Source organism: Anabrus simplex, chromosome 9 (genome assembly GCF_040414725.1).
Source record: "Anabrus simplex isolate iqAnaSimp1 chromosome 9, ASM4041472v1, whole genome shotgun sequence".
NCBI lineage: Eukaryota > Metazoa > Arthropoda > Insecta > Orthoptera > Tettigoniidae > Anabrus > Anabrus simplex.
This window is the reverse complement of record NC_090273.1, coordinates 14,100,395-14,127,500: the sequence shown is the minus strand read 5'-3', so window position 1 is coordinate 14,127,500 and position 27,106 is coordinate 14,100,395. Positions and strand designations below refer to the sequence as shown.

General features: G+C 40.5%; 1 protein-coding gene across 1 annotated transcript in view; it reads right to left on the bottom strand.

Moving 5' to 3' along the window:
- LOC136881320 (protein nubbin) overlaps nucleotides 1-27,106 on the bottom strand; it is a 394,577-nt gene that overhangs the window by 227,796 nt on the left and 139,675 nt on the right. The window contains exon 3 of the mRNA XM_067154133.2: nucleotides 449-496. Coding sequence (XP_067010234.2) covers nucleotides 449-496 — 48 coding nt within the window. The remainder of the gene's footprint in view (nucleotides 1-448; nucleotides 497-27,106) is intronic.

Sequence of the window (27,106 nt, the reverse complement as noted above, 5' to 3'; positions counted from 1 at the left end):
TTCTGCGGAGGTATGCAGTGTGATGCATTGTGTACATGAACAGGTATGTACTGAGACAGCGAGCAGGAGGAATTAACCAGACATGCTATTCGAGCCCGGGAGCCTCTGAACTACACCATGCGATACTGACCATTAAAACAAGGAGCTGGACAATTTCCTGATTTTTTGTGAATATCAAAAGTGTCACACAAGTCATTTCTGCTTTCCTATTGAACATACATTATAACTTTTGCACGATTCCTTTTAGAGTAGTTTCGAGATTTATCTTCTAGTGTGGTAATTTCTGTAACTTGTTCGTCTGTACGTCGGAACTGATTTGCTACTGGTATCATGTTTCAACATTACTGCAGAGGTAATCAACACAGAACTCAGTTCAATCCACGCTACTTTCATCCCGGAATGTCACTCACTAGTAAAATTAATATATTGAAGACAGTACATTACTCACCATGGTCCTTACAGAACTGCTTTTCCCTGACGTTGGGTTCGCATACATCTGAAAGAAACAAATAGAACGTTATTACTGCTGTCCTAGTAGTTTTAAACAATGGTATTGATATAGTCGGTAATAGAATTTGGATTTGGATTTATTTGTCTGAATTAGAGTTAGTCCAACCAACACGGAGTATTGCCGAGTATGCTTTATTCTTAACATTACCTATGCCCCATCACTCGCATGAAGACGTGATCATTTGCGATTATTACTAGAGTATTAATGGTAGCCAATGGAGAAATTTGCAAGCGAATGATGGCACAAAGTTGTGTAAAACGTTAATTGGAAATGAGGAAACGAGGACAAACCCCACACAATATTCCAAAATAACTGCCAGAGAAAGAAGTCACATTCAGAAATGAAGATATTAATCTCGTTGATTCACTAATGTTATTTTTATAGAAGAGATAAAGGCGATTCGCTGTCGCTAACACACCATCTGTAAATAATGAAAGGTTTTATATAGTTGGATGTGGCTTTTTTTAAAAACAATTTGCTTTACGTCGCACCGACACAGGTAGGTCTTGAGGCGACGATAGGATAGGATAAGGCTACGAGTGGAAACGAAGCAACCGTGGCCTTAATTAAGGTGCATCCCCAGCGTTTGCCTGGAGTGAAAATGGGAAACCACGGAAGAAAAAATCACCTAAATCACCTAGAGCTCCATCTATCGAGATTACACGGTGTATCAAAAAGGATTAAAATTACAGGAGTATCTTCCCTTGAAGGAAGGTGTAGCCATCCTGGTCAGAAATGCTCCCTTCTGTAACTTTTGTCCTGGATGACTATACTTTCTCCCTGTCGAAGATGAAGTTATAAGATTCTTTTTCTTCCTCTTATTTATATTATTAAATCGATAACAACGTTCAACCATCGTTAGGGGAACTATCGTCAAGTAGGAAACTTTCTATACGTTTCAGGGGCACGGAAATTTGGTCCACCTATCATTCCACATAGAACAGTGAAGTTAGAAAGTGAGTATTGCTCATGGTTGTTGGAATCTAGCCTATAATTCCGCTTGCTATGTGATCAAAGGCTTCCTGGCTTAGGTCCGGGTATTAACAACCAGATGTGGACGTCATTGAGCTTTATGTCTGGGCATACCTTAGTGCCAAATGACTTCAGTAAGTTGGAGGATGTAATGTGGCGACGTTTTGGTCACACGGGTCCATAACATTTCGAACAGCAACAACGAAGTCACGAGTCCGTTCAAAGGAATCGTAGGAAAAAATATGAGAAAATTCGAAAAAATTATCAACAGGTTATACAACAACGAGGAAATGTTATGTACCAGTGTAGTCACAGAGCTTTGGCTACTAGAACTGGACTCTTTTGACATCCAATAACAAGTTATCGACAATAAAGTGGAGAATGATACACTCGTAACGAAGACTCAGTCATTGAGAAGCAAACGTCAACACAGGTTGCACGGTTTGCTGGGCAGGCGAAGGAGACAGAGCATGTAAATGTGTAATTACCGAAGAGAAACAGCAGTTTTTGTGTTCTTGTCAAGAAAAAACAAGCGAGTTCATTTTTTCTCCGTACACATGTGCGACTTTCTATTCACACTCATAATTAACTTTTCATAAGTGCGGTATTTTATTACGCAGCTCAGCTGACTTACGAGTCTTGTAGATGTTTACAGATAGACAAACGAAACTTTCTCCCACATTATTTTTACAGATATAACACGCCAAGGAGTAAAGATTTTTCGCTGATTTTGTGTATACTAGGTTGACAGTGACAGAAAATGTGTGTGTGAGTACGGGAAATTAGAAACAATTAAAAAAGGAGGGGGATGAAACAACAAGTGGATAAGATTTCGCTGAGAAACGGACATGATAAATGTAATCATAGAATATGTCTTTCAAACAGTAGTACTGTGAGTTTAATAACACTTCAACTACTGTACAAACAACCACACAAGACGCTGATGTGCAGAAATTTTGCGGTTTAATGATTCGGGTCAATCTACTAACACAGTGATCTTAAATTCCGTCGCTGAAGAAACAATACCTCGTATATCACAATACTTTTTTAACCATTATTATCCTGAAGACTTGTGAGGCGTCCTAGCCATATGCAGTCCTTCAGAACAACGTTCATTGTCTTTTTTTCCTATGCGAACGTGTAAAGAAAAATGGCTATGAGTGCCTAAATACGTCTCGTAAACATACATTCCTATAGTGCGGCACCGTAAGGTTCATTTTCCTTTACACATAAGCATAGGAAAATGAACACAACGAAAATTGTTCTGATGGACTGCATACATGTAGGGGACAAGCCCAGTCTTAAGTATAATAGGAAGAGCATTGTGACATGCGATGTACTGCTTCTTCAAAGACGATTTAGGGACCGCTTCAGAGACGGATTGCAATGAAGCTCTATAGGATGATGAAGTAAGACAACAGGTCATCGCTGCATGCCTACAGTTGTTTCACAGGCTGTCCTTAGTACGACAACATGAACCATACTGAACAGGAAACTGGTGGTCTCCGCGTTCTTTACTAACAGAATATTGTATTAATATCCTGCACGTTTATATGTACATGACCAAGAATTCTAACTAAATAGCATTTTAATTTCCATTATAGTATTTTATTAAACTTTCAAATAGAATTACCAGTACATCTTTACAGTGAATAGCAAGGTCTGAAGGTGGTCGGGATCAGATACCGAGAACGAAGAGTTGTCTACAATCTCGGTCTGCACTAATAACAATCGCGGGCTTTGGAGAAGAAAAAGCAATCCAAAAAAGAGTGAGGCAAGGCTGCACTTTGTCGTCGTTCTCTTAGCCCCCCGCCCCCACTTCTTTTCAATGTTTATATGGAACAGGAATTTGGAAAGGGAATTTTGGATGCAGTACAAGATCAAAATAAATAAGTCCAAAACGAAAGTAATGGAGTGCAGTCGAACGAAGTCAGGTGATGCAGGAAATATTAAATTAGGAAATTAAGTTTTAAGGAAAGTAAATGAATATTGTTACTTGGGTAGTAAGATAACTAACGATGGCTGAAGTAAGGAGAACTTAAGATGGAGACTAGCACAGGCAAGGAAGGCCTTTATTAAGAAAATAAATTTACTCACTTCGAGCATTGATATAGGAATTAAAACAATGTTTTTCAAAACCTTATGGAGCATGGAATCGTATCGAAGAGAAGCATGGACGAAAACTAGCTCATAAAGAAACAGAATAGAGGCTATTAAAATGTGGTTTTACAGAAGAATGCTGAAGGTGAGATGGATAGATCGAATCACAAATGAAGAGATACTGAATCGAATTGGTGAGAGGCGATCGATTTGGCTAAATTTGACAAGAAGAAGAGATAGAATGATAGGGCACATCTTGAGACACCCAGGACGTGTACAGTTTGCTTTTTGAGGGACGTGTATTCCGTAAGAATGCTACGGGTAGATCAAGGTACATAGAAATAGAAAAAATAGCACAATATGGAGAGCTACATCAAACCAGTCTATGGACTGAAGACTGAAAAACAAAAGCAAGAACATTCTACGTCATCACGTAGCTACTCCACGTTATTCAAATATTGCTCATAAATTAACTATTAAGCTACCGTTGAGTTTACGACAAAATTATTATTCACCAGGGTCTCATTGAAATCAGCCTATCCCAACCCGAAACGTCCCCTTTCCTCTTGTTGGTGTCCAATGCAGCTACCTTCAGCACCGAGGCCAAGCACGTAACACACTGTGCCGAATAATTCAACCAAGATAATTTTCTCAGCCCATTCTTGATTGTGGAAGGAATCTGGTAACTGGGGACATTTTAGTCGAGTAACAAAGCGGCCACGTTTCGAATCCCATCCAATGCATTTAGTAAATGTGAAGTAAAAATTCTGTCCCTACGATTAATTTCCCTCACAAAATCTTGACTATGACAAGGATAAGTCATTTAAATTACGATGTTCTATTTTATCCTGAGCAAATCTAATGGGGGTGACACGGAGGTAGTCATTGGACTACCAACGCGAGTGTCCTAGGTGCAAGTCACGATGACGTCGGGTGGGGTTCTGACTAGGGTGTCAATGTGGTGGTGGTGGGAGGGGGGGTATGAAGCGCATCCGACATTAAACCTCCCCCCCCAAGTCGTAAATATTAAGACTGAAATATCCAACGTCCACACATACACGTAATCATCAAAGTGGCGGTGAGGAAGAAAGAGAAAAGTACCGTGAGTATTTCAACGTTTACGCAAAAATCTATTTCTACAATAACACACTCGTGGAAAATTTCCGGGTGAAATAAATCTCGGAATCATGTTCGAATTGTTCGAAACGCCTATGTATACGTTCAACAGGTAAAGCAATAATGTATAATCAAGGAATATGCAGTAGTACATATTTTTCAGCGAAACTCTTTCAAAACCACTCGTAATTAACGCTGCAATGAAAGGACAAGTTTCTCACAATTATCCGAAGAATTACCGTGTCTTCAGTCTTAAAGTAACAATTTGTATTTTGATAACAGACAATCATCATCGCATGCTGAGGATTACCAGGTTGTGCACCTCTTGCATTTCCGCTGGCTAGTTTCGTCTCCACACGATGCAGTTTCAGAGTATACAATATTCGAAAACTTTCTTGTGATGCCACGGCCCGGTGTCCGTGCAGAGGTGACGTAAACCTGCCCCGTGCTTCGTGCTCTCCGTATCAGCTGCAATGCCTCTGAGGGGAGGCTAGATTGGCGATACTTTCTGTGCTGGGGTTGGCTTCAAGCATCCGGCTAATGATTGCTGAATTCCAGCTAGCAGAAGAATCAAATCAGAATCCTATATAAGTTGGTTAGGAGTGCGACAGTGCACTGGAATTTAACGTCATACACAATATTCTGCCTTGTGACAGGTCCGTGTCTTCATATGGAGAATTTCTGACGCCAATGGTCTCTGTTTCCAGCTTCTTCCTTCAGTCTGCTGTATCTCCTTCCATCCTACATAGCATCCAGGTGTTGAATTCTTCTTCTTCCTCGTCGTGCATTTCCTTTGATCTTCCCTTCGATAACGCGGTGTGTGAGCTCCTCGTGTCTAAGTATGTGTCCATTCCAGTTGGCCTCCCTCTGAAGAATTGTGTACAGAATAGTTTTCTTCTCTCCTACTCTCCTGAGCACATCAACGTTTGTCACCCGATCTGTCCACTTGAACTTCTCTATACTTTACCAACACCACATTTCAAAATTATATAGGTATTTTTCTCCCTCTTTCTCATGGTCCACGTCTCTGCTCCGTACAGTGCAATGCTCCAGATGTGGCAATTCACCAGTTTCTTACTCAGTTCCAATATTATTTTAAATTATTATTATTATTATTATTATTATTATTATTATTATTATTATTATTATTATTATTATTAAAAGGTTCGCCTCTGTGGTGTAGTGGTTAGTGTGATTAGCCGCCATCCCCGGAGGCCCGGGTTCGATTCCAGGTTCTGCCACGAAATTTGAAAAGTGGTGCAAGGGCTGGAACGGGGTCCACTCAGCCTCGGGAGGTCAACTTAGTAGAGGTGCGTTCGATTCCCACCTCAGCCATCCTGGAAGTGGTTTTCCGTGGTTTCGCACTTCACCTCCAAGCAAATGCCGGGATGGTACCTAACTTTAGGCCACGGCCGCTTCCTTCCCTCTTCCTTGTGTATCCCTTCCATTCTTCCCATCCCCGACCAAGGCCCCTGTTCAACACAGCAGGTGAGGCCGCCTGGGCGAGATACTGGTCATTCTCCCCAGTTGTATCCCCCTACCCAATGTCTCACGCTCCAGGACACAGCCCTTGGGGCGGTAGAGGTAGGATCCCTCGCTGACTCCGAGGGAAAAACCAACCTTGGAGGGTAAGCAGATTAAGAAAGAAAGAAAGAAAGAAAGAAAGAAAGAAAGAAAGAAAGAAAGCAAGGAAAGAAATAATAATAATAATAATAATAATAATAATAATAATAATAATAATAATAATAATAATAATAATAATAATGCATTTCAACTGACAAGGAACAAGTTCTATCTTATGGGGCTAAGCTGAGGCATCCTTTTACCGTTGTTTAAACCTTACTACCTGTATGAAGCGGAGACACTGGACATGATCAGAAAAAGTTGTGCACATGAGGCACCAAAATGGGTTTAAAAATAACAATGTACATTTAAATCTTATAGCAACTGTATAGTAATTTTTGAAGTGATTCCACATACTGTATATGAGGTGATTTAGTGTGTAAGTTACAGAAGATATTATGAGTAGAATTTTGTAAATAGTATAAATTTATTAAGAATGAGCTGTGTATTTAATAGAACAATTGGTAATGCAAAATGTATAATACTCTGGTTTAGGAAAATGTTTTATTTTCTACTTAATTTCAAATTTAGTTGTTGAGAAAAATGTATTTTTGTATACCATTTGCCACCGAAGTAGACACCTCATTTGCAAAAAAGTATTTTGATCTGATTTGATTTGATTTGATTCGGAGGAGAGAAGGGAAACATTCTGGACCAAATGTAAAGTATTGGGGAGGTAAAGGTGTATTCAGCCCGAAGGCAGGTCCGAACCTCCGCAGAGGTGTTCCTGAGCCGGAGTTTACGTGCGGTAGGGTGGCCAGTTCCTTTCCGCTCCTCCATTCCCTTAACCCCCACCAACAGCGCGTGGCAACCCATCCAACGCCTAACCACGCCCAGTGTTGCTTAACTTCGGAGATCTCACGGGATCCGGTGTTTTAACACAGCTACGGCCGTTGACATATTGGTGAGGGAAGACTAAAACATTAACAAAGAACTGTATGAAAGAAAAGAAGGAGTGGTTGGATTGATCCGAAAGAGACACTTGCTGAGGATGGACAGTATCAGACTAAGGAAGAGGAGGAAGACATGTTTTTGAGAAGTGAGTTTGGACCTGGCAGAGATGGAGGTTCAGGAAGATTACATCATGGACAGAAATCAATTTAGACAACTCGTCCAGAAAGTTCCGCTTTTTTCAAGACTCTAGGGAAACACGAGTGAGAAAAGGATGGTCTTATACAGAAGAACTGAAGAAGGAAGTAGGAGAAAGGATGACAAGACACTGGCAGTGACGGACAAAAATACTGCAAAGATTGTGGTCCATAGACAGACGAAACCAAAATAAATAAAAAATGGAGAATAATAATACTGGCATGTGGCCTCTGGAGAGAGCTGTGTGTCCCCAAAGCATAGAAGCCATAGAACCGAACACTTAAGTTTAGGTACTCGCTTAACTGGATTTTTCTTTTAAACACGAACTCTTGATATCGTGTCAACAAGGTTTTACTGTAGTTACTCTCATAATTAACTTATAATCACCGAAATTAAAAAATAAAGGAATGGTAGACATTTGACACGGTGTGAGCGCATGATGATGGAGAGAAGAGGAAGACATTTTTACCCCACGCAGGATACAGAGGGTATTTCACATGCAGAAGAAACCAGCTCGCAGGGCATCAAACCTGAGAATGCCGGATGCTAGCTATGCTCTCTATCGATAATGAATTATTCAGACTAGAAGACTTGTATCTTCGTCCATGTCATTGTGACAGCACAATGAGGAAGTAAGCGCATTGACTGACATCGTTAATTCAATTGAAGTGCAGCTAGCAGCAGACTAATTGCAGGTAGAGAGACAGGAACGCATGCGTGCGGCGGAGACCAAACTGGGCAGGCTGTTTCCCTGAAATAGCCAGCAAAGAAACAGTAGCAAGCGTTCAGCGTTACACTAAAGCAGGTGATGGTGGAATATGGAAAGCATAGCGTTAATTCCAATACAGCCACAGCATGTGCTAAAAGAAAAACTAGTGAAGGATGTTCTCCAGGCCACTGACAATAATAATCGAAGTATAGCGCTGGCTGTTGAGTACGAGGAATTCGGAGAGGGAACCACAATCCAAGGAGAGAAAATCAAAACTCTGTTTTATTTTATTTTATCTGAGACCGCAAAGATCTGAAGAAAGTGCTGAATGGTGTGGACAGTGTCTTGGGGAAGAAGTACATGTCTAAAACAAAAGTAATGGAGTGCTGTCGAACAAAGTCAGGTGATGCAGGAAATGTTAGATTAGGAAATGAAGTCTTAAAGGAAGTAGATCAGTATTTACAATGACAGAAGTAATAAGGACATAAAATGCAGCTAGCACAAGCAAGGAAGATCTTTCTTAAGAAAATAAATTTACTCACTTCCAACAATGATATAGGAATTAGAAAGATCTTTTTGAAGACTGAAGCGTGGCATTGTATGGAAGTGAAACAGGAAAACTATCTCACAAAGAAAGTGAATAGAAGCTTTTGAAACGTGGTGTTACAGAATCGAATGAGCGACAGGAGATCGATTTGGCTAAATTTGACGAGAAGAAGAGATAGAATGATTAGGACACATTTTAAGACACGCAGGACTTATTCAGTTTGTATTCTGAGTGAAGTGTAGGTAGCGGTAAATCAAGGTACGAATATGAGAAGCAGATTAGAGAAGATGTAGGATATAGTAGTTAGGCCTACGTAGAAATGAAAAGTTCAGTGTAGGATAGGGTGGTATGGAGAGCTGCATCAAACCAGTCTATGGACTGACGACTCAAACAAGAACAACAACTACAGGTTAAATGAAATAATATGACAGATAAATTAGGTTACCCCTGCGCAAAGGATGTAATCGTTAAGGAAATAAAATCATGTTATTGGGTTTACGTCCCACTAACTAATCCTTTACGGTTTTCGGAGACGGCGAGGTGCCGGAATTTAGTCCCGCGGGAGTTCTTTTAAATGCCAGTAAATCTTCCGACACGAGACTGACGTATTTGAGCACCTTCAAATACCACCGGACTGCGCCGGGATCGAACCTGCGAAGTTGCGGTCAGAAGCCCACTCAGCCCGGCTGGTTAAGGAGAAAAGTTGGCGCAGAATAAGGTGGCATGGAGGGTTGCATTAACCTGGAACCTAACAGTAACGCATCTGTTTAACCTCGCAATGACGGCGTCAAGGCTAGGACTGGGAAGGTAGTCTTGACTTTGAGACAGCCCCGCTTTTTGCATGGTGTGAGAACGGGGAAACCATGAAACTAGCTACAGGGTGCCTACTCTCCACGTTGGGATGCAAGCTTGCAGTTACACCACTCGAGCTGTTCATCTAACTCTCTCCACCAAGTCTTATTAACTCCTAGATCCTAATCCCATTGTTTTTCCCTGCAGTGTTGGCAGCAGTGATTTCTGTGAACAGGTAGGTAAGCCCAGCTGACAGCTGTGACGCATCGAGATTAATTAGAGGGATAAAGCGGGCATTGAGAACGCATCCCGCACAGCACGCGTTTACAATGCTATTGTAAACATTGACCACCACCTGCTCCCTTTACGTGGCCGCAGGTCATTGACCTCTCTAATCAAATGTAATGGCATATGCAGCAGTTTAATGAACATAATTTTCAGTTCTGGATGAAATTACAATGCGTGTGTGTAGGATACGCACGACCGTGAATATCATATGAGTATTTCATCTTCTCGCTCGCTGTTCTTTTACTTTACAGTTCTTATAGCGTCATCAGTCATTAGACTGGTTTGATGCAACTATCAATGCCACCCTATTCTCTGCTAGCATTTTCATTTCTTCTTCAGTTCTACTACAACCAACATCTGCTCTGATCTGTTTGTCATATTTGTACCATGGTCTACCCCTGCCCTTCTTACCACCTACACTTCCCTTAAAAGCACTTGTCCCATCATTCTATCTCTTCTTCTGATCAAATTTTACCAAAGTGTTCTCCTCTCACTAATTCGATTCAGTACCTCTTCATTCGTGATTTGATCTATCCATCTCACCTTCATCATTTTTCTGTAACACCACATTTCAAAAACTTCTATTCTCTTTTTTCTGATCTACCTGTTGTCCATGTTTCACTTCCATACAAAGCCACGCCTCACAAAAAACCTTCGAAAACATCTTTCTAATTCCTATATTAGTGTTAGAAGAGAGCAAATTTCTTTTCCTAAGAATGACGTCAGCTGCTTGGGATACTCAGCATTTTACATCCTCCTGCCATCATTAGTCATTCTACGACCCAAGTTCCAATATTCATCTTCTTCTTTTAATAGTCCATTTTCTAGTCTAATATTTCCTGCAGCGCCTTCCTGCGTTCGACTGCACTCCATCACATTTTTATTGCAGTAATGGTGATGTGATCCTCCCGATGGTATCACCACCTTGACGAAGGATCACAATATGGCAGCTGATCCAGCACACAACATTCCCATACCATGTAATAAGATATCGCCACCTATCAATATCTACGTCCAACAATATCGCAGCTGATCCAGCACACAACATTCCCATGCCATGCCACAAGATCTATCAAGATTTATGCCCAACAATACGGTAGCTGATTTGACATACACCTTTATGACCATAAATATTCGCAAGATACGTATTATGAGAATAATACAGCTGTCTTTGGTGACGTTACTGTGTATAAGGGGCTTTGCTGTGACCTAGACAAAACGCCAGTCAAAGACAGTGGAAACTCGTTTAAAACACGGCGCCATCTGTACCTACTGTGTATAGAAGGCGGTGATCTGGCTCACGGTAATAACGTAAGGAAGAAAATGATGAACACTGGTTGCCTAGTTACCACGGTGTCAGTTTTCTGTCTACACTAAATTGATTACGCTAATTCCAGCTTACCCAAAAACATATCCAAGCTAAAAATGTGGGTATTTTTCTGATAATGACCACTTAATTACAGTTGACATTTCTGACACTGGACACGAACGGCAGTGAATACTTTTACAATGAACGTTTCGCTGTGAACTATTTGACCGACAATCAGAATGAACGCTCAAAGGCATAACATAATATATTGCAGATGCACGTATGTATGTATTGCACCCATAATCCGAGAGCAATACAAGGGTGCAGTATGTATGTATGTATGTATGTATGTATGTATGTATGTATGTATGTATGTATGTATGTATGTATGTATGTATGTATGTATGTATGTATGTAAGTATGTATGTATGTATGTAGCGTGATTCTTTACTGTTGCTTAGAGCGTGACCAAAGACTTTTAGCTCCACGGAATGATTTGAATGCGTGGATTGGACTGTGCAGATATTAGCTTGCATTCGGGAGATGGTGGGTTCGAACTCCACTGGTAGTAGACCTGAAGATTGTTCCATTTTTATCACTTTCGCTTCCTCCCCAGTCCTCACCCTGTTCCACTCCATGGCCACCTTAAGAACAGTCTGTGACGGTGCTCAGGCAGTTCATCAAAAGTCTGAACTTCCTTCTCTCAAAGTAAGGCAGAGAACAGGTTGGTGACAGACTGCTGACGAGAGTTATGGTCTTACAGTTAGCCGAGTACATGACAGGAAACATTCAGCATTAGAGGAATGCCTTACGGAAATGCTTCGTGGGAAACAAGTGATGCTGGCCGCAAGAAGTGCAGCAATCAGATCGCCAAGTATGCTCGCTCGAGAATTGTAATTGCCTGCCTTCTATTCAAATGGACTCATCCCCACTCCGGTGTCCTCCCACCTTGTTTCTTTTTCTTCTAGGATGATGACTCAGTTATTTCTCGAGAAACAATTCAGCTTTTTGACAGCTGAGTCTTTTTGTTTGGCCATTACTCAGTAGACTGATCTGACTACGCTTATCTCTTGCTGTCACATGCTAACAATGGTTCCTCTTTAACTATATTAACTGCCTCGTGATCTGTTGCGCTCATTGTGCGAGCGTGGACTCTCCCAGACGGGAAAATACGGACAACCGCGCTCGGCGGCCGGAAACTGGGACGATGTTCTCGAACAATGTAAACCTATGTCGACAGACGTCACCATCTCGTATATTCGAGTTCAGAATCGGTACACTACCGTACCTTTACTTTGGGGACAAGATCGGGAAAATGATCTCGTTTAAGATGAGAGTAGAATCGAGAATTTTTGGTTTTCCATTAGATTTGAGAGAGGTTCCTCGTTATATTTGAAAAAGAGTCGGAAAATTTTCTTTACTTCTGGATAGATCAAGAAATTTTCCTCTTTTACTTGTGGATAGGATTGGGAAATTGCAGTTGCTTAACTCGAGGGCAGAACTAGATTGTCGCCTTCCTCGTGGTGAGGAGATAGGCATGTTCCTGTTGCTCAACGGAGGGCCCGGTTTCGACTCCGTGCCACGTCAGTAATTTGTTTATTTATCGAATTAAGGTCAGAGATATTTTACATGCCAACACTGAATGAAATGTTTTCCGCCCTTCAAAAATCTGACTACCTCCACCAGAATTAAACCCGCAATCTTGGAATCCGGTGGCCGACACTCTACTACTGATCCACTTGAGAACTAAATACTCTTCCGACACCACGTCGACAAGTAGGCTTAGCCAGATCCTGCTAAGACTAAAACGAGACTGATGATGGCGCGCCTGTCATGGGAACATTCAAGGTGCTGACCTTGGCATTCAGTGCGCTCATTACCTGTATATTGATCGTTCCTGTCATCTCTCCTAGAGTTGATCCCTTGGCCTCTAACTCTAATTAATTACATCTTATAGTCTTCATAATTGATGTTGAGTCCATGCTAATATTCTGCGAGATTTATTGATCCTAAGTAAGATGTGTTATTACCTCTCTGCCCATAATATTTTACCATTGAGGCCTCTGCAGTTGAGTTCGTAATTACCGCTCGGGCATTCTCAATTTATAACGTGAAGAGGGGCGGAGGACTTCCACCTCAAGTACTTCTGGTGACTGAAGGAGATTTTACAGGTATCCTTAAAACATAGAACTCAGACAGTAAAGTTCGGTGTACAGAAACTCTATTAAAAGGTAAAGAAATAATAGCAATAATCATAATAATAATAATAATAATAATAATAATAATAATAATAATAATAATAATAATAATAATAATAATAAGACACCGTACGTGGATAGTTTATCTAGTTCCTGAGACATTACTAAGGGTGTGGAAAGACCTCAGGTAGTTTTAAACCTGCATGTCGTCAGAGATAGTTCTAACGTCACACAGTCCTCCATAGAGCTATACACTGTGTTAGTCGTGCACATCCAGATGAAATCTCCTCTATCTGGGAAATCACACTCAAAGTGAAATGCTATCTTAGATATGCAACTCTTGTTCAGATATAATTTATTCATGAGTGTCTGCAGGAAATACCGACATGTTATACAGGCCGCCGTAAATGATCACCATAAAGGAGGAATACCAAATAACTGAGAATTAATTATTGTGCGCATGAGCAGGAGCCTTCATGCTTGGTCGGGCTCGTGTTTACGCTTTATAAACAATCTTCCATACTGCACTGAGCCGTAAATCAGAGATGCAAAATTTTCTTTGGAGCTTTCAGGCAATACATAATCTTGATGAATAGAAAGATGCTTAATCCAAAAAGCAAGTAGACGTCAGGTACAAATGCCACACATGCTTGACATGACATGGGGTTTTATTGACACCAAAAACGCGTGCACATACAGGCCAACAGATGGCGCTGGACAGGAACACGTTAAGGATGCCGCAAGAAACCCGCGTACGCTATAAAATGGACTGTCGTGAGATAGGGTGTCAGATGCGCCTGCAATACCGGCCTCCTCGATCCTCCGACCTCAATCCATGTGATAATTGGTTGTGAAGTTATTGAAGTCGCAAGTCTACCGCGAACGTCCGACCTCAACAGGGGTGCTGAAAGACAGCGTCCGACTGGCAATTTCTCACCATACCTACGCATATGCTGTACAGTGCTCTCGACTACAGGTTTCGTTAACGAATGACGACCAACATGTTGAGCACGTGTTTCTTGTTATGCTAATTATTGCTTGTGTATCTGTTGGCCATTTTGTGTACTTTATTTTGGTGTCAATAAAACCCCATTTCATGTAAATCATGTGTGTCAATGATTACCTCTCTACCTGCAATACTCCGCGAAGTATTGCCTCTTCAAATGTTAACGAACTTGTGGGGCAAGCTGTAGTTTGTTTCGCTGGCAGATAATGCATCCCTTCTTTTTTTCGAATTCTACTTAGAGCCTGACTTTGTCTGGCTGCTTGGCTAAATTATCAGCGTACTGGCTTCGATTACCAACCAGGCCGATAATTTTAAGTGCATATGTTTCAATCCACTGGCTCGGGGACTGAGTGTATGCAGTTGTCTTCGTACACTTCTCTAGTACACCAAACTCCCAATAGTAAATACACCCCTCCAATCAGGGTATTTGGCCGTAACACTCTGCCAAATCTTCACAACTGCTGACCCTAAGAAAGCCAGGAAGAAGAAGAAGAGAGCGACTTTCTCCACTGTTTCTTTCAGTAGTTCCCTCTCTTAGGGCTGCTGGGATGTAGCAAATGATTGCGAAGTGATTATGAATATAAAATGATTAATCGAAAGTTCGGTGAACGTTCTGATTATTTGACTGTTCATACAGGGGTTCATTTATATTCCTCGACATGTCAGCACATGGCTGTAGAGAGGGTTGTGTGGACTGCAGGGGAAGCCTACTATATCATTCCTGGCGTTACGGCGAGATTTAGCGTAAAATCGGAGGGTGCTATCTGGAGGGTTGTGTTGAGGGATGGTTGTAAATTTCTTCCTTCCCTCTGCTCTCTTCTTAACATTAACTCTCTTATTAACTGGTTTTCAGATCAGTGACTGGACTGATTTGTCTTGGAGTGACATGACACATTGTACCAGGAAGGATCAACCGTCGTTTACAAATCACCTTATTGCGCTATGATATACATGGTTTAATAATGTTAATTGTGTTCTAATTTCTGGTTAAAGAGACATTCATAAATAATGTTGCTGTCATTTAAGTGGCATAGTCTACTTTCTTCTCCTTGTTGAAATTCGTAGTTTCTGGACCTAATGAATAGGATGATCGTCGACAGAACTACAATATATCGTCATTAAACACCTGAATACCGCGAAGTCCAAAGCTAATTTACAGTGGTTTTAAATGCTAACCGTTATTTCATAATTTCATATTCATACGGTGATTGGCAATGACAATTGAATAAAAATAATAATATAATAATAATAATCATAACTAAAACCAGAAATGCAACTCATGGAATGCCGAAATGAGGCATTATAACACTAGTAAAAACAGAACGCCGTAAGCCAGCGAATGCCTCTCGATGAATTACAAGTTGGAAAAACTGGAGATCCTAGAAAAAAGAATACTGCGGAAAATCTTGAGCCCAATCCAGACTAAAACCGACTGGAAACTTCGGAACAACAATGAAGTTTAAAAAAATGTGGAGAAAGTTTCAGAAAAAAAGTGGTTATCATTTATTGGACATTTGTACAGAACCGACAAAACCAGACTAACCAAACAGAAGACAACGACGCCATGGATTGAGGAAGTTCGTAAAGATGTAGAGAAGTCCAACATCCAGGACGTTCAGACGTTAGACAGTAAAACATTTCGGACCAGGATTCCAAATCTGGAAGGCTTTCAAGTCGAAGGAACTGCAAAGACGGGATGAACGGATGGAACAGCATAGCGCCCATATGGCGGAGTAGTGGAGGAAGAGTAAACTTCAGACAAAGAAAAAGCCTAAATTTTAGTGCGATCGTAAGTGGCCAATTCGAAAAAAATATCCCTCGTGGCACTACAACCCCGAGAGACCTCAGTTTACCCAGCGATCGCTGCTCCCTCCAAAAGCCTGCAGATTACGAGATAAATCGTGGTCAGCGCATCGGATCCTCTTCGCTCTCTAGACCAAGGACGCTCACCGTCAGATATTTCCTTAAGTGTTTTCTTGTAGGCTGGTACGGCCGAGAATCGAACCTGGGTCCTCTGGGTAACAGGCAGGCTCTTAGAGAGCGGGAACGTCATTGATCAGACAAAAGTAATTAAAACTTAGCCATTGATCGTCCAACTTTGTCTATCAACTAGCAGAGTAAAATGGAACGTCCAAATTTACGCGCAGGAGTCTAAATGGCGCGAAACAGAAATCCTTACTGACGGTAGCTGAGTCGATACGGTTATTATATTCGTGTGTTTAAGGGTGGGTATTATGCAATTTCCTGGGAAATGAGAGGAATATGAGATATGAATTGCCAAAAGCATAACCGTATTGTAAAAGGAGACGAATGGTCTGTTTACAAATGTCACGGACACACCTCACTCCTCAATCGCGATCTACAGGCAGCATGTCGTAATACCTTGCTTGGTGGGGAAGATAGATGGAGTTCGAGTCCCGCAACTTCGACGCGCCCAATGCACACATTTGAATTTAGATGTGAGCTCAACCTCGCCTGTCAAGGATATCTTCGTCCAATATTCTTAAATGGCCATCATTCACGCCATTGTGGAGTCCCATGTCGGCATATCAGGACTGTTTAATGTGTACTCAGGAATATCGCTGAATATATAAACAGCACTTCTTGTTTTAGAAGTACCTGAGAAACTGTGTGTGGCAAGTTTCGTTACTCAACAAACTCAACAAGCAAATGTTAAATAAGATTCTATATTGAGGGCGCAATGCCACTTCTGCGTACAGTACGTTGTGCATTGGAGGGTCTGATACTAACCAATTATGGTCTGCTGATTGTAATTGCACCGGAGATTCTCTTTTGCTACATTATCACTTTCTAAAATGTTAACGGGTGCTCTCTCTTAGTATTCAACACTACTAAAGAACAATAGATGACTCATTGTGCTTGTATGAGACATGTGACAGAGAAAAAACCCGCCTAAACTGATACGCAGGCAGCGTAAATGGTGTCAAATCAAAACGTCTACAACGGAGGCTGAGACATTATTATTATTATTATTATTATTATTATTATTATTATTATTATTATTATTATTATTATTATTATTATTATTATTAACTGAGGAGAATGAACCTTACCGTACTGTAGGAATGTACGGTTGCTCGACGTATTTACGCACCCCTACCGTACAACGTATTTCAGGTTCATTTTCCTTTACACGTTCGCATATGAAAATGAACAACGAACATTGTGTTGATGGACTGCATATCCGCATGGGGCCGGGAGGTGGAGAGGAACACAAGAGGTATTGTTTCTTCAACGACAACGATTTGCTGTTTAGACCTGCGTAAATTTGTTTGTCCTTTTTTTTAGTGTATTCGTTCATTTGTTCGTTTTTATATGTTTGTCACTGTTTGCTTTCTGTTTATTTGGTCATTTGTTTGCGTTGTTCTATATCTGTTAATTTTTTGCATAATTTCTGATTTACTTTTTCATATTTTCGTTGACTTCTTGCTTTTTATTTATTTGTTTTCCCTTGGTTCTGTGTATATGCTTTTCATTGATTTTGGCTCTTTATTTTTAATTTATCTGGTTATACTTTGTTTTGTTTGCCTTTGCTTCTTTTCCCCTGTATTTCTTAATTTGTTTGCTGTTTCGTTGATTGCCATTTGTTGTTAGTTCCTTGGTTTAATTGACTTCTGTATTTTTATTTTTAGTTTTCTTATGAACTAGTCCCTAGTTCTGCCAGTTTGTTTCATTTCTTGTGTTATGAACTATTCGTACAATACAGAAATTCCCACCTGGCACAGTCTGGAGACGGCGGCTGATGTATCTGTTACTTTGACCTCTGAAGAGCTCAAGAGAATGGTGAGAGCTTCTGGAATCCATGTTATATTTTTAGAATTGGAAAACGTTATTCACGCTAATAACACAGTTGTAGGAACTATGGCTAATTAACATAATCTTTGCAGCGAGTTTTTCTTGTTTGTTTGCTACCTTGGTGTCTAATTTTCTTTGTGAAATCATTTTCTAGAAATCTGTAAACCGAAAGTACAAGGAAAACGAAACAATTCCTTGTCTACGTAACTTCATTCCTTTCAAATTAGCATCTCATTACCACAATTCGATGCCTTGACATAAAGAAACCCAGCTGAAAAACGTAGCTGCAGCTTTTTGTCGAGCTAATTAGTTAAGTTACAAGAATTGGTACGACAGTAGTACGCATGAGACGACCGTGAACGCAAAGGTATTAATTATTGCTGGAGCACATGGGCAGCGAACGGTTCACTCTGTAATAAGTACTTGGAGCGAGCGAGTGATATCCCATTCCGATGCACGACACTCAACTACTATACGTACTTGTACTTGAGGAGGAGAATACTTCTGACAGCTGATATACATAAGAAAATGCAATGACATCAGTCTTAAACGATATGCAAGTGTTTGTCTGGTCTGGCTGTGTTTATAACTGATCCTTCTTAAGCAGACCCTACACGATCAATAAAACTGTCAGTACCGAAAAATATTGACAGTAATACTGATCGCGTGTGGACTGGAATGATGGAATGAAGGCCAGTACTGAAGCAGATCCGGATTTCCTGATCTGCGAGCGTCAGTACTGTAGAGTGGTGGGGATACTGACAGTTATACTGACCGTGTGAGTGCGCCTGTCATTATTTCTGTCAGTATCAACGGAGCAGCGGTGGACGACAAATGCGTTTCTCCCCAAGGCCAAGTAGAGGTGCTTGTGGAACCGTGAAGTAGGCCTATTGAAAAAGTTTATCGAGCTATATGAAACGCTGCCAGAATAAACGTACGGTACTTAACACAATACTTTACATGTTTCCACAACTGCTGCACTGATAGAAACTGGTGACATTATAGCGGAAAACTTTAAATCTTCAAAATTTATACCAGTTGTAAGATACCTCACCGTCACCGCTAATCTCTCTGCCATCGATAAATAGCACCGCATGTTTGTATTTTGCCTTATTACAAAAGGCTCTACCATTCGTGGTAATTTCGCAAAAGTACCCTCACGCATTCGGAGATAGTTCTGATAATTTTCTGCTTCGGTATATTGTGTTTCCCTCAACACTTCATATGAGAATACTCTTTTCCTAAGCCAATCTTTAACCCATCGTTTACGTTTAAAACTGCGTTTCGTGCAGTACTAATATGATAGCTACAAAATGCCCGTCTTTTACGATTCATTTTGATAGAATACCACAATTGCATGTTATAAATCTCATTCCGTAGTGACGGTTATTGTCTTTATTTGTAAAGTGAGAATGCCGCAATGGTAAGCTAGTGCACTGGTACTGACCAAAATATTGACAGTAATAATGATCGTGTAAGGTCGCTGCAATATTGATGCGTACTGTCAGTATTATTGACTCAGTATTACTGATCAGTATTACTGACCGTGTAGGGTCTGCTTTAGGAAGCCCTCTACCTACGGAAGTTGTTGGCAATCAAACTGATAACGTAAACGGGCGAAACAGGGGTTCGGAAGATTTCAACAGTCCGTCAATATCAGCGGCAGCAACTTCTCTGTCTCCTTACAGATCTTTGTCCCCTCGATGATTAGGTGGAGAAGTTCACACCGTTCGCCTCTCAATGTTCCTGAACTTTCGCTCCTTGACGGTTGTTATTTAACAAGCTGAGGACTTCCGTTCTACCCACGATATTCGGCGCATTCTTCTGTACAAGTACTTTCCAATCCACCTCTCCAGCAAAGGGCTGAGCGTGCAGGCAGGAGGGCAGCGAAAACATAACATCGCTACATCCTCACTCGGAGCTAAAGGTTGAGATCTCTACTGGTGAACTGGGCCCTCATACTGTTCAACAAATATTTGGCTTGCCCGATCTTGGATAAGAATTAATTCTTGGAATTGCAATGCTCATCCACTATCACAAATAAAATATTCTTCCCAATATTTCGATTATTCCTCTTAAAGTGATGTTTTTCTTTCTCTGAATAAAAATAGTCAAATTGGATTTGATACATTCAATGCGCTTCATATTATTCGAAGCCATAAGCTCTATGAACGAATACTCGAAGATCTGTCACCTGCACGTTGTTCCTGTACTGAAACTTGCATAAAGATCAGGGATACACCTTGATTTATAGACAAATGTGTGAGTAGGTGAGTGTGAGCAAGGCCCTTGTCGCCGCCTGCTTTCTCGCTATACAATACTGAGACCATTCCTGCATTTAAAACTAAAAGGACGGTCTCTCACAAATAAACAATGCACATCATACAGGTACTGTAAAATACTGTTTTTTTAAAACTTAATAAGGTTACAGAGGTGAATGAATAATTAATTTTGATAAAGATTACGTGATTAATCTGAAAATATGGTTTCTAATTTTAATGTTGATTGTTTGTAGTAAACTATAACATACAAATGCTTACTGACTGGAACATTTTTGTGAAGATATTTACGCTCAAGGATTCTTTCTCACAGACACTTGGTGCGTATCGTTGGAAGTCCACGCAGTATAAGATAAGAAAGCACTCGGATAACTGATTTACTCCGAATACTGCTCGAATCACTGCTCGACCCTGTCCCCCTCCGTAGCGTTATTAGCTGCCGTCCTCGAGGGCCCGAGTTCAATTCCCGATACTGTCGAAAATTTATGAATGACAGGAGGGCTGGTATGTGGTTGCAGCTCACCTCCATTGGGGGTTGCCTGGTAAGAGCGGCACCACCACACGAGTTTTTAATACGGCTCCATGGCTAAATGGTTAGCGTGCTGGCCTTTGGTCCAGAGGGTCCGGGGTTCGATTGCCAGCCGGGTTGGAGATTTTTAACCTTAAATGGCTCGGGGTATGGTTGTTTGTGCTGTCCCTAACATCCCTGATACTCTATCCTCTACCACAATAACACGCAGTTACCTACATATGGCAGTTGTCGCCCTCCCTCATCGGAGGATCTGCCTTACAAGGGCTACACTCGGCTAAAAATTGCACAAGGAATTATTGTTATTAATGCTCGACCCTATTTTGTCGCAGATTTTAAACGTCCCACAATAAATATTCTGTACAACGGTGAAATCTGTTTGGTGACCCGTACAAGCACAGAGAGATACGTTCTTCATATAGATCTCCTACCGAACTGTAGTATGGGCTAAATGTTCCTGAGAGACAGTTGAAGAAGGTTGAAATCTAGCCTGTTTGCGCTTTAAGATCCGTCCCCTAGATCACACTTTACGTGATTTAGTGTCGACGGCTGAGTTCTGGCCTTCCGTCTACTAGGAAATCGGGGTATTTGCTAATTGTCCTAGCGAGGCAGTGCAATTCTGCTGCTATGTAGACACCAATCCCTCTCATTACACTGTCTATTACAGTGACCAGGGAATGCACAATAACTTACTCTAGCTTTGAATTAATTAACTGGTTTCTATTTGATTGGAAAGTCGAAAATGATCTTGAGTGATGTCTTCTTTGTCCATTCTGTAGGGTTTGTAAGAGGTACAACAGATCGTCTGTTAAAACCAAGTGAGAAATTGCGGACTGCAGACTACGGCGACGATCGATCAATTACTTGCTGAAATGTCTGACCGCGAACAACGTGTTAATACTGCGGTCGAACACTCAGCTCACTGTGTTCGAGCAACAAGGCTAAATTCCACATCTTTACACATTTTCGACCTTTCCTTTATCTTCTCTCACCCCCAAGAAACTCCTGCAAAAGTCGTTTTTTTTTAATGTAGAAAAAGTGAAACAAGCAAAGGGCCCCATAAATAAAGACAAGGGATAGGGTAAAAGGAAAATGTACATTTGTGATGTAGCACAGGGGAAATAAAGAAAAGGAATAAAAATGGGTTTAATACATGCAATGTATAGCCGTAGTTATCAGTACTTTTGAGAATTTGAAGTAAGGTTCGACACACCGCCACCATCTTCATGTGCGTCCCCGCGACTAACACGCATCGTTTCCACCGTTAGTTCGACATATTCATATTTTGGCCCACATGTGTCACTCTAAATCTACTCACTTCCCACGAAAAATAATTTAAGAAATCATAGATATGTCCTATCTACTAGTTTCTTATTGTAGTCGAATTCGCACTCACGTGAGAACTACTTGAGTAACGAAGCTCGTTTGTGTATCAGGTACCTTTCGCTGGATTAATTTCATTTTTTCACAATTCGCTTTATGTCGCACCGACACAGATATATTTTATGGGGACGATGGGATAGGAAAGGGCTAGGAGTGGGAAGGAAGCGACTGTGGCCTTAATTAACGTAAAGCCCCAGTATTTGCCTGGTGTGAAAATGGGAAGCCACCGAAAACCATCTTCAGGGCTGCCGTCAGTGGGGTTCGAACCCACCATTTCCCGAATGCAAGCTGATAGCTATGTGACCGGAACCACGCAGCCAATTGTTCGGTGCGCATGATTTCTCTCTTAAGAAATAAAACAACAGATAAATGGTCAGTCCCACGACAAAATGAAGCTCAGTATATGTTGCTTAGAATTCAGTTTACTACTAAAACGGGACACATATATTTTCTTCGGAAGTTACACTTGCCCATGCTACAGTGAAGTGAACACTACAGTTGGGGCGTGTTACAGGGAACATCCCGGGTTGGAGCTCAATCATTGTTATATTTTGTCACTCTACGAGTTATATTTTTCATTTTTACTTTTATTTTAGGTCTACAGTGACAGTGATCGGTGGGTGCGTTCTGCTACTAACTGTTATAATGATATTGGTTTCTTACGTCCCACTAACTATTTCTGGGCGTACTTCTTTTGGACACGCCGAGGTTTCAGTTTTTCGTCCCGCAGGAGTTCTTTTATGTGCTAGTAAGTCTACCGACACGAGGATGACGTGCTTGTGCACCTTCAAATACCACCGGACTGAGCCAGGATCGAAGCTGCCATGTTGGGGTTTATCAGCCCGGATAATTGTTATAGAGCTAAAAGCTAGTATAAATAAGTAATTTACATATAAGGACTTATACTCAAAAGAAGTTTAACGGTATTCTCCTGTAGAACTTGAGGACTGTCGTTCTTTTTTCACGAAATTATTATCTGTTTTGTGCAGACGTGGAAGTTTATATTTCGGTTAATGGAATAGAATGCTGTTGAACCACAAAATGTATTTCTAACATTCTTCATTAAGGACTATCCCATAAATGTAATAATAAGTGTTAGAACTAGAAGAAAATAATAGTTTACATTTTAAATTACGTTTGAATGTTTTATTTTACAATTTTTTAAAAGATTAAATTAGATCGGTTATAAAATAATTATTTTTTATTTCTCATTGTAAATATAATATTAGAATAGTTGAGGTATTACCTTATTAGACTGGTTTAAATACGAAATTATGTTTTTTATCTACTTGTGTCTTGTAAGCATTAGATATGAAATATTGTTCCTTCCTCACTGTAGATGTATTGGGGATGGACTCATCGCCTTGGAATTATCATGCGAAGTACGCGAGTACCTCTCTCTGTATTTCCTTGATTTGAAACGTTGAAATATAATAATAATGTTATTTGTTTTACGTCCCACTAACTACTCTTTTACGGTTTTCGGAGACGCCAAGGTGCTGGAATTTTGTCCCGCAGGAGTTCTTTTACGTGCCAGTAAATCTACCGACACGAGGCTGACGTATTTAAGCACCTTCAAATACCACCGGACTGAGCCAGGATCGAACCTGCCAAGTTGGGGTCAGAAGGCCAGCGCCTCAACCGTCTGAGCCACTCAGCCCGGCGAAACGTTGAAATATAAACACATGTAAACAATTGTCACTGTTTAGAAGTCCTGTAGTGCGCAATAAGTAAATAAATTAACATAATATTTCGCCAGGTGGTTGGAAGGGAAGAGTAAATTCCGTCCCTGATGAAGGGTGCAAAATTAATGACGAAGGATCATGTTGTGAAAGAGGAACGAAGTCGAGTGTGCGTCACGGACTAGGCGGCCTTCTCGGAACTGATTCCACACACAAAGACAATTAGGAGTGCGGCAATATGCATAGCCTGTACAGTAATCAAGTTATCTTGATGAACAGCCATTCGCTTTACTACACACTGCACACCTGATAGCACCGAGGAATTAACTATGCATGGGAATGTGTTTTTACCTTGCATGTGGACTAATCACCGGTCTCGGCCGACTGCTGACTCACGGCCGCTTGGATCCTAAATGGCATGCCAGGTATCGTTCACTCCGCTCAACATAGCTCTCTGCCATAACACTTCCTCAGCTAGCCCTAGAGCGCACGCGCGTATTCTGCCCTTGTCACTGATATTATAAATCAGGGATGAACTCACGGCCTTGAAATTATTAGGTGGAGCACGGGAGTAGCTCTGTATTCTAATGTCAGCAACATACTCAATTCGTTAAATATCCCTCGGATCCTTTCCATGTTTTATTAATTAAGAAAATGGCCATCACAGTACCTCATGGGGATGACTGTAAGTACCTACGTGTTAATATAATAATCATATAAAGAGGAGTGTAAATAATGGTTACAAATCTCTTCATGTGGTTATGAGTAGTCTCCGAAATTTTATTCAGTAACAGGTCACTTGGACAGCGTTTAATCGAGGTTTTGCTATATATAGGACTGACTAGCTGTTGTACTCTTCCTATGCTATGGAATTTTACACTGCATACAGATTTCTAGACGAAGTCTTGTACACGTTTAGTTAATTTGGTTATTAGAAAGTACCGAGTCGCCCGCCCTTTCGCAATGTAGGGAGAATAACATAAATTCTAAGGATTCTGATGGGCCGTTCCCCTAATGTTTATGCAAAGCTCATAGTATAAGCTTTTGCAGGCTAGAGAGTAATATAAATTCTAAGGGTTTTGATGGACCGTTCCTCTAATGCTTATGCAAAGTTCATAGCATAAGCGTTTGCAGGCTAGAGAGTAACATAAATTCTAGGGTTTCTGATGGACCGTTCCCCTAATGTTTATGCAAAGCTCATAGCATAAGCGTTTGCAGGCTAGAGAGTAACGTAAATCCTAGGGGTTCTGATCGACCGTACCCCTAATATTTATGCAAAGCTCATATCATAACCGTTGTGCAGACTAGAGTATACTTGTTTCTGTCTTCAGTAAGTTTGCATTCTAAGCTATTCCTGACTTAAAATCCAGACTCTAAGGTTATGATGGTATTTAGGGATTGTAGTACGTATGTAAGGGAGAGGGCAGATGAGCCACTGCTAAGACCACATTTAGAGTATAGTTCTAATGTACAGAGCCCACACTAGGATTATTTGGTACGTGAAATGGAAAAGATTCCAAGAAAAACAGCACGGTTTGTTTTGGGTAATTTCCGACAAACAGTATTTCGGAAATGCTGCAAACTTGGAAGTAAGGAGACAAGCAGACGAACAGCTCGACTAAGCGGAATGTTTCGGGCTGTGAGTGGAGGGATGACTCGGAATATAGACCTTTTTCCTTATCTATATTTGAGGAATCCAACCTTGATATTATGCCGTGTATTTTTTAAACACCCGGTATGTTCATATTAGGTGACCAGTTTATCTACAAATAATACAAAGTATAATAATAATAATAATAATAATAATAATAATAATAATAATAATAATAATAATAATAATAATAATAATAATAATAATAAAAGTTTGACATGCACCTAAAACACCTTTACGGTTGTAGCTAATAATGAAGTGCCAAAATGTTGTTCAGCAAGATTTCCTTTATTCCCGGTAAATCTATCGACATGAGCCAGGGTCGAACCCTCCATAATGAGGCTTAGAAGGCCAGCGCTGTACCATCTGACCTATGCATCTCTGCTAGAAAAAGTAACACAAACAGAAATTATAAACACACGGTAAATAGTTATATAATATTAAGAACGTCCGAGCTCAATCCTCTCGTACTTGATATCCGGAGCTAGTGAAAGGGAGCGAATCAAGACGGTGAAATGGAAACCAACTGGAAAAGTATGTTAGACAAATTACGGAATTTGTAAGGATACATTTCAGCATTAATTAGACATGATAATTCCTCTCCAATAAGTGAATCAGAATTGATAATAGTGAATCTTTCAGTGTGTAGCCGATATTAAATTAACGACTCCATTTCAATAAAATGATAGGTCTCTATTTAGTATCCTTTACAATGAGAAACATACTAATTATGTAATTATATTGTTTAATTTATCCCAGTTTAAAATGTGGTCCCGCTTATTCATGCGGCCACTTGGACAGCGCTTTATCGATGTTTTGCTATATATAGGACTAGCTGGTAATAATAATAATAATAATGTTATTTGTTTTACGTCCCACTGACTACTCTTTTACGGTTTTCGGAGACGCCGAGGTGCCGGAATTTAGTCCCGCAGGAGTTCTTTTACATACCAGTAAATCTACCGACACGAGGCTGACGTATTTGAGCACCTTCAAATACCACCGGACTGAGCCAGGATCGAACCTGCCAAGGTGGGGTCAGAAGGCCAGCGCCTTAACCGTCTGAGCCACTCAGCCCGGCAGGACTAGCTGGTTTACCCGTGCTTCGCTATGGATTTCTAGATGATGAAGTGTACACGTTGCGAATAAGATTTAATTAAATTGAGTAATAACATAGATATTTAAAAAAATAGGCGCCTTCCCCTAAATTACCGTTTCATCCATCGTGAATTAAGTTATTTATAGTCTAGACTGCAGTGAATTAGTCGGCGAATACGGATTTTATTTAAATTCTGTTCACCTATTGTATCTGGCCCGGCAATGATATGGACTTAGCAACAAAAATCGAAATTCATGAATATCTCTGTTATCATAGCCGGTACAGCAAAAATGTATAAGACATAAATGATCGGAATTTAATTCCATACAACTTTACTTATGTAGTATTTATCGATAGGAATATTAATAACATAGGTTTTTGATAACTGAATTTTAGGCCTTGCCCTA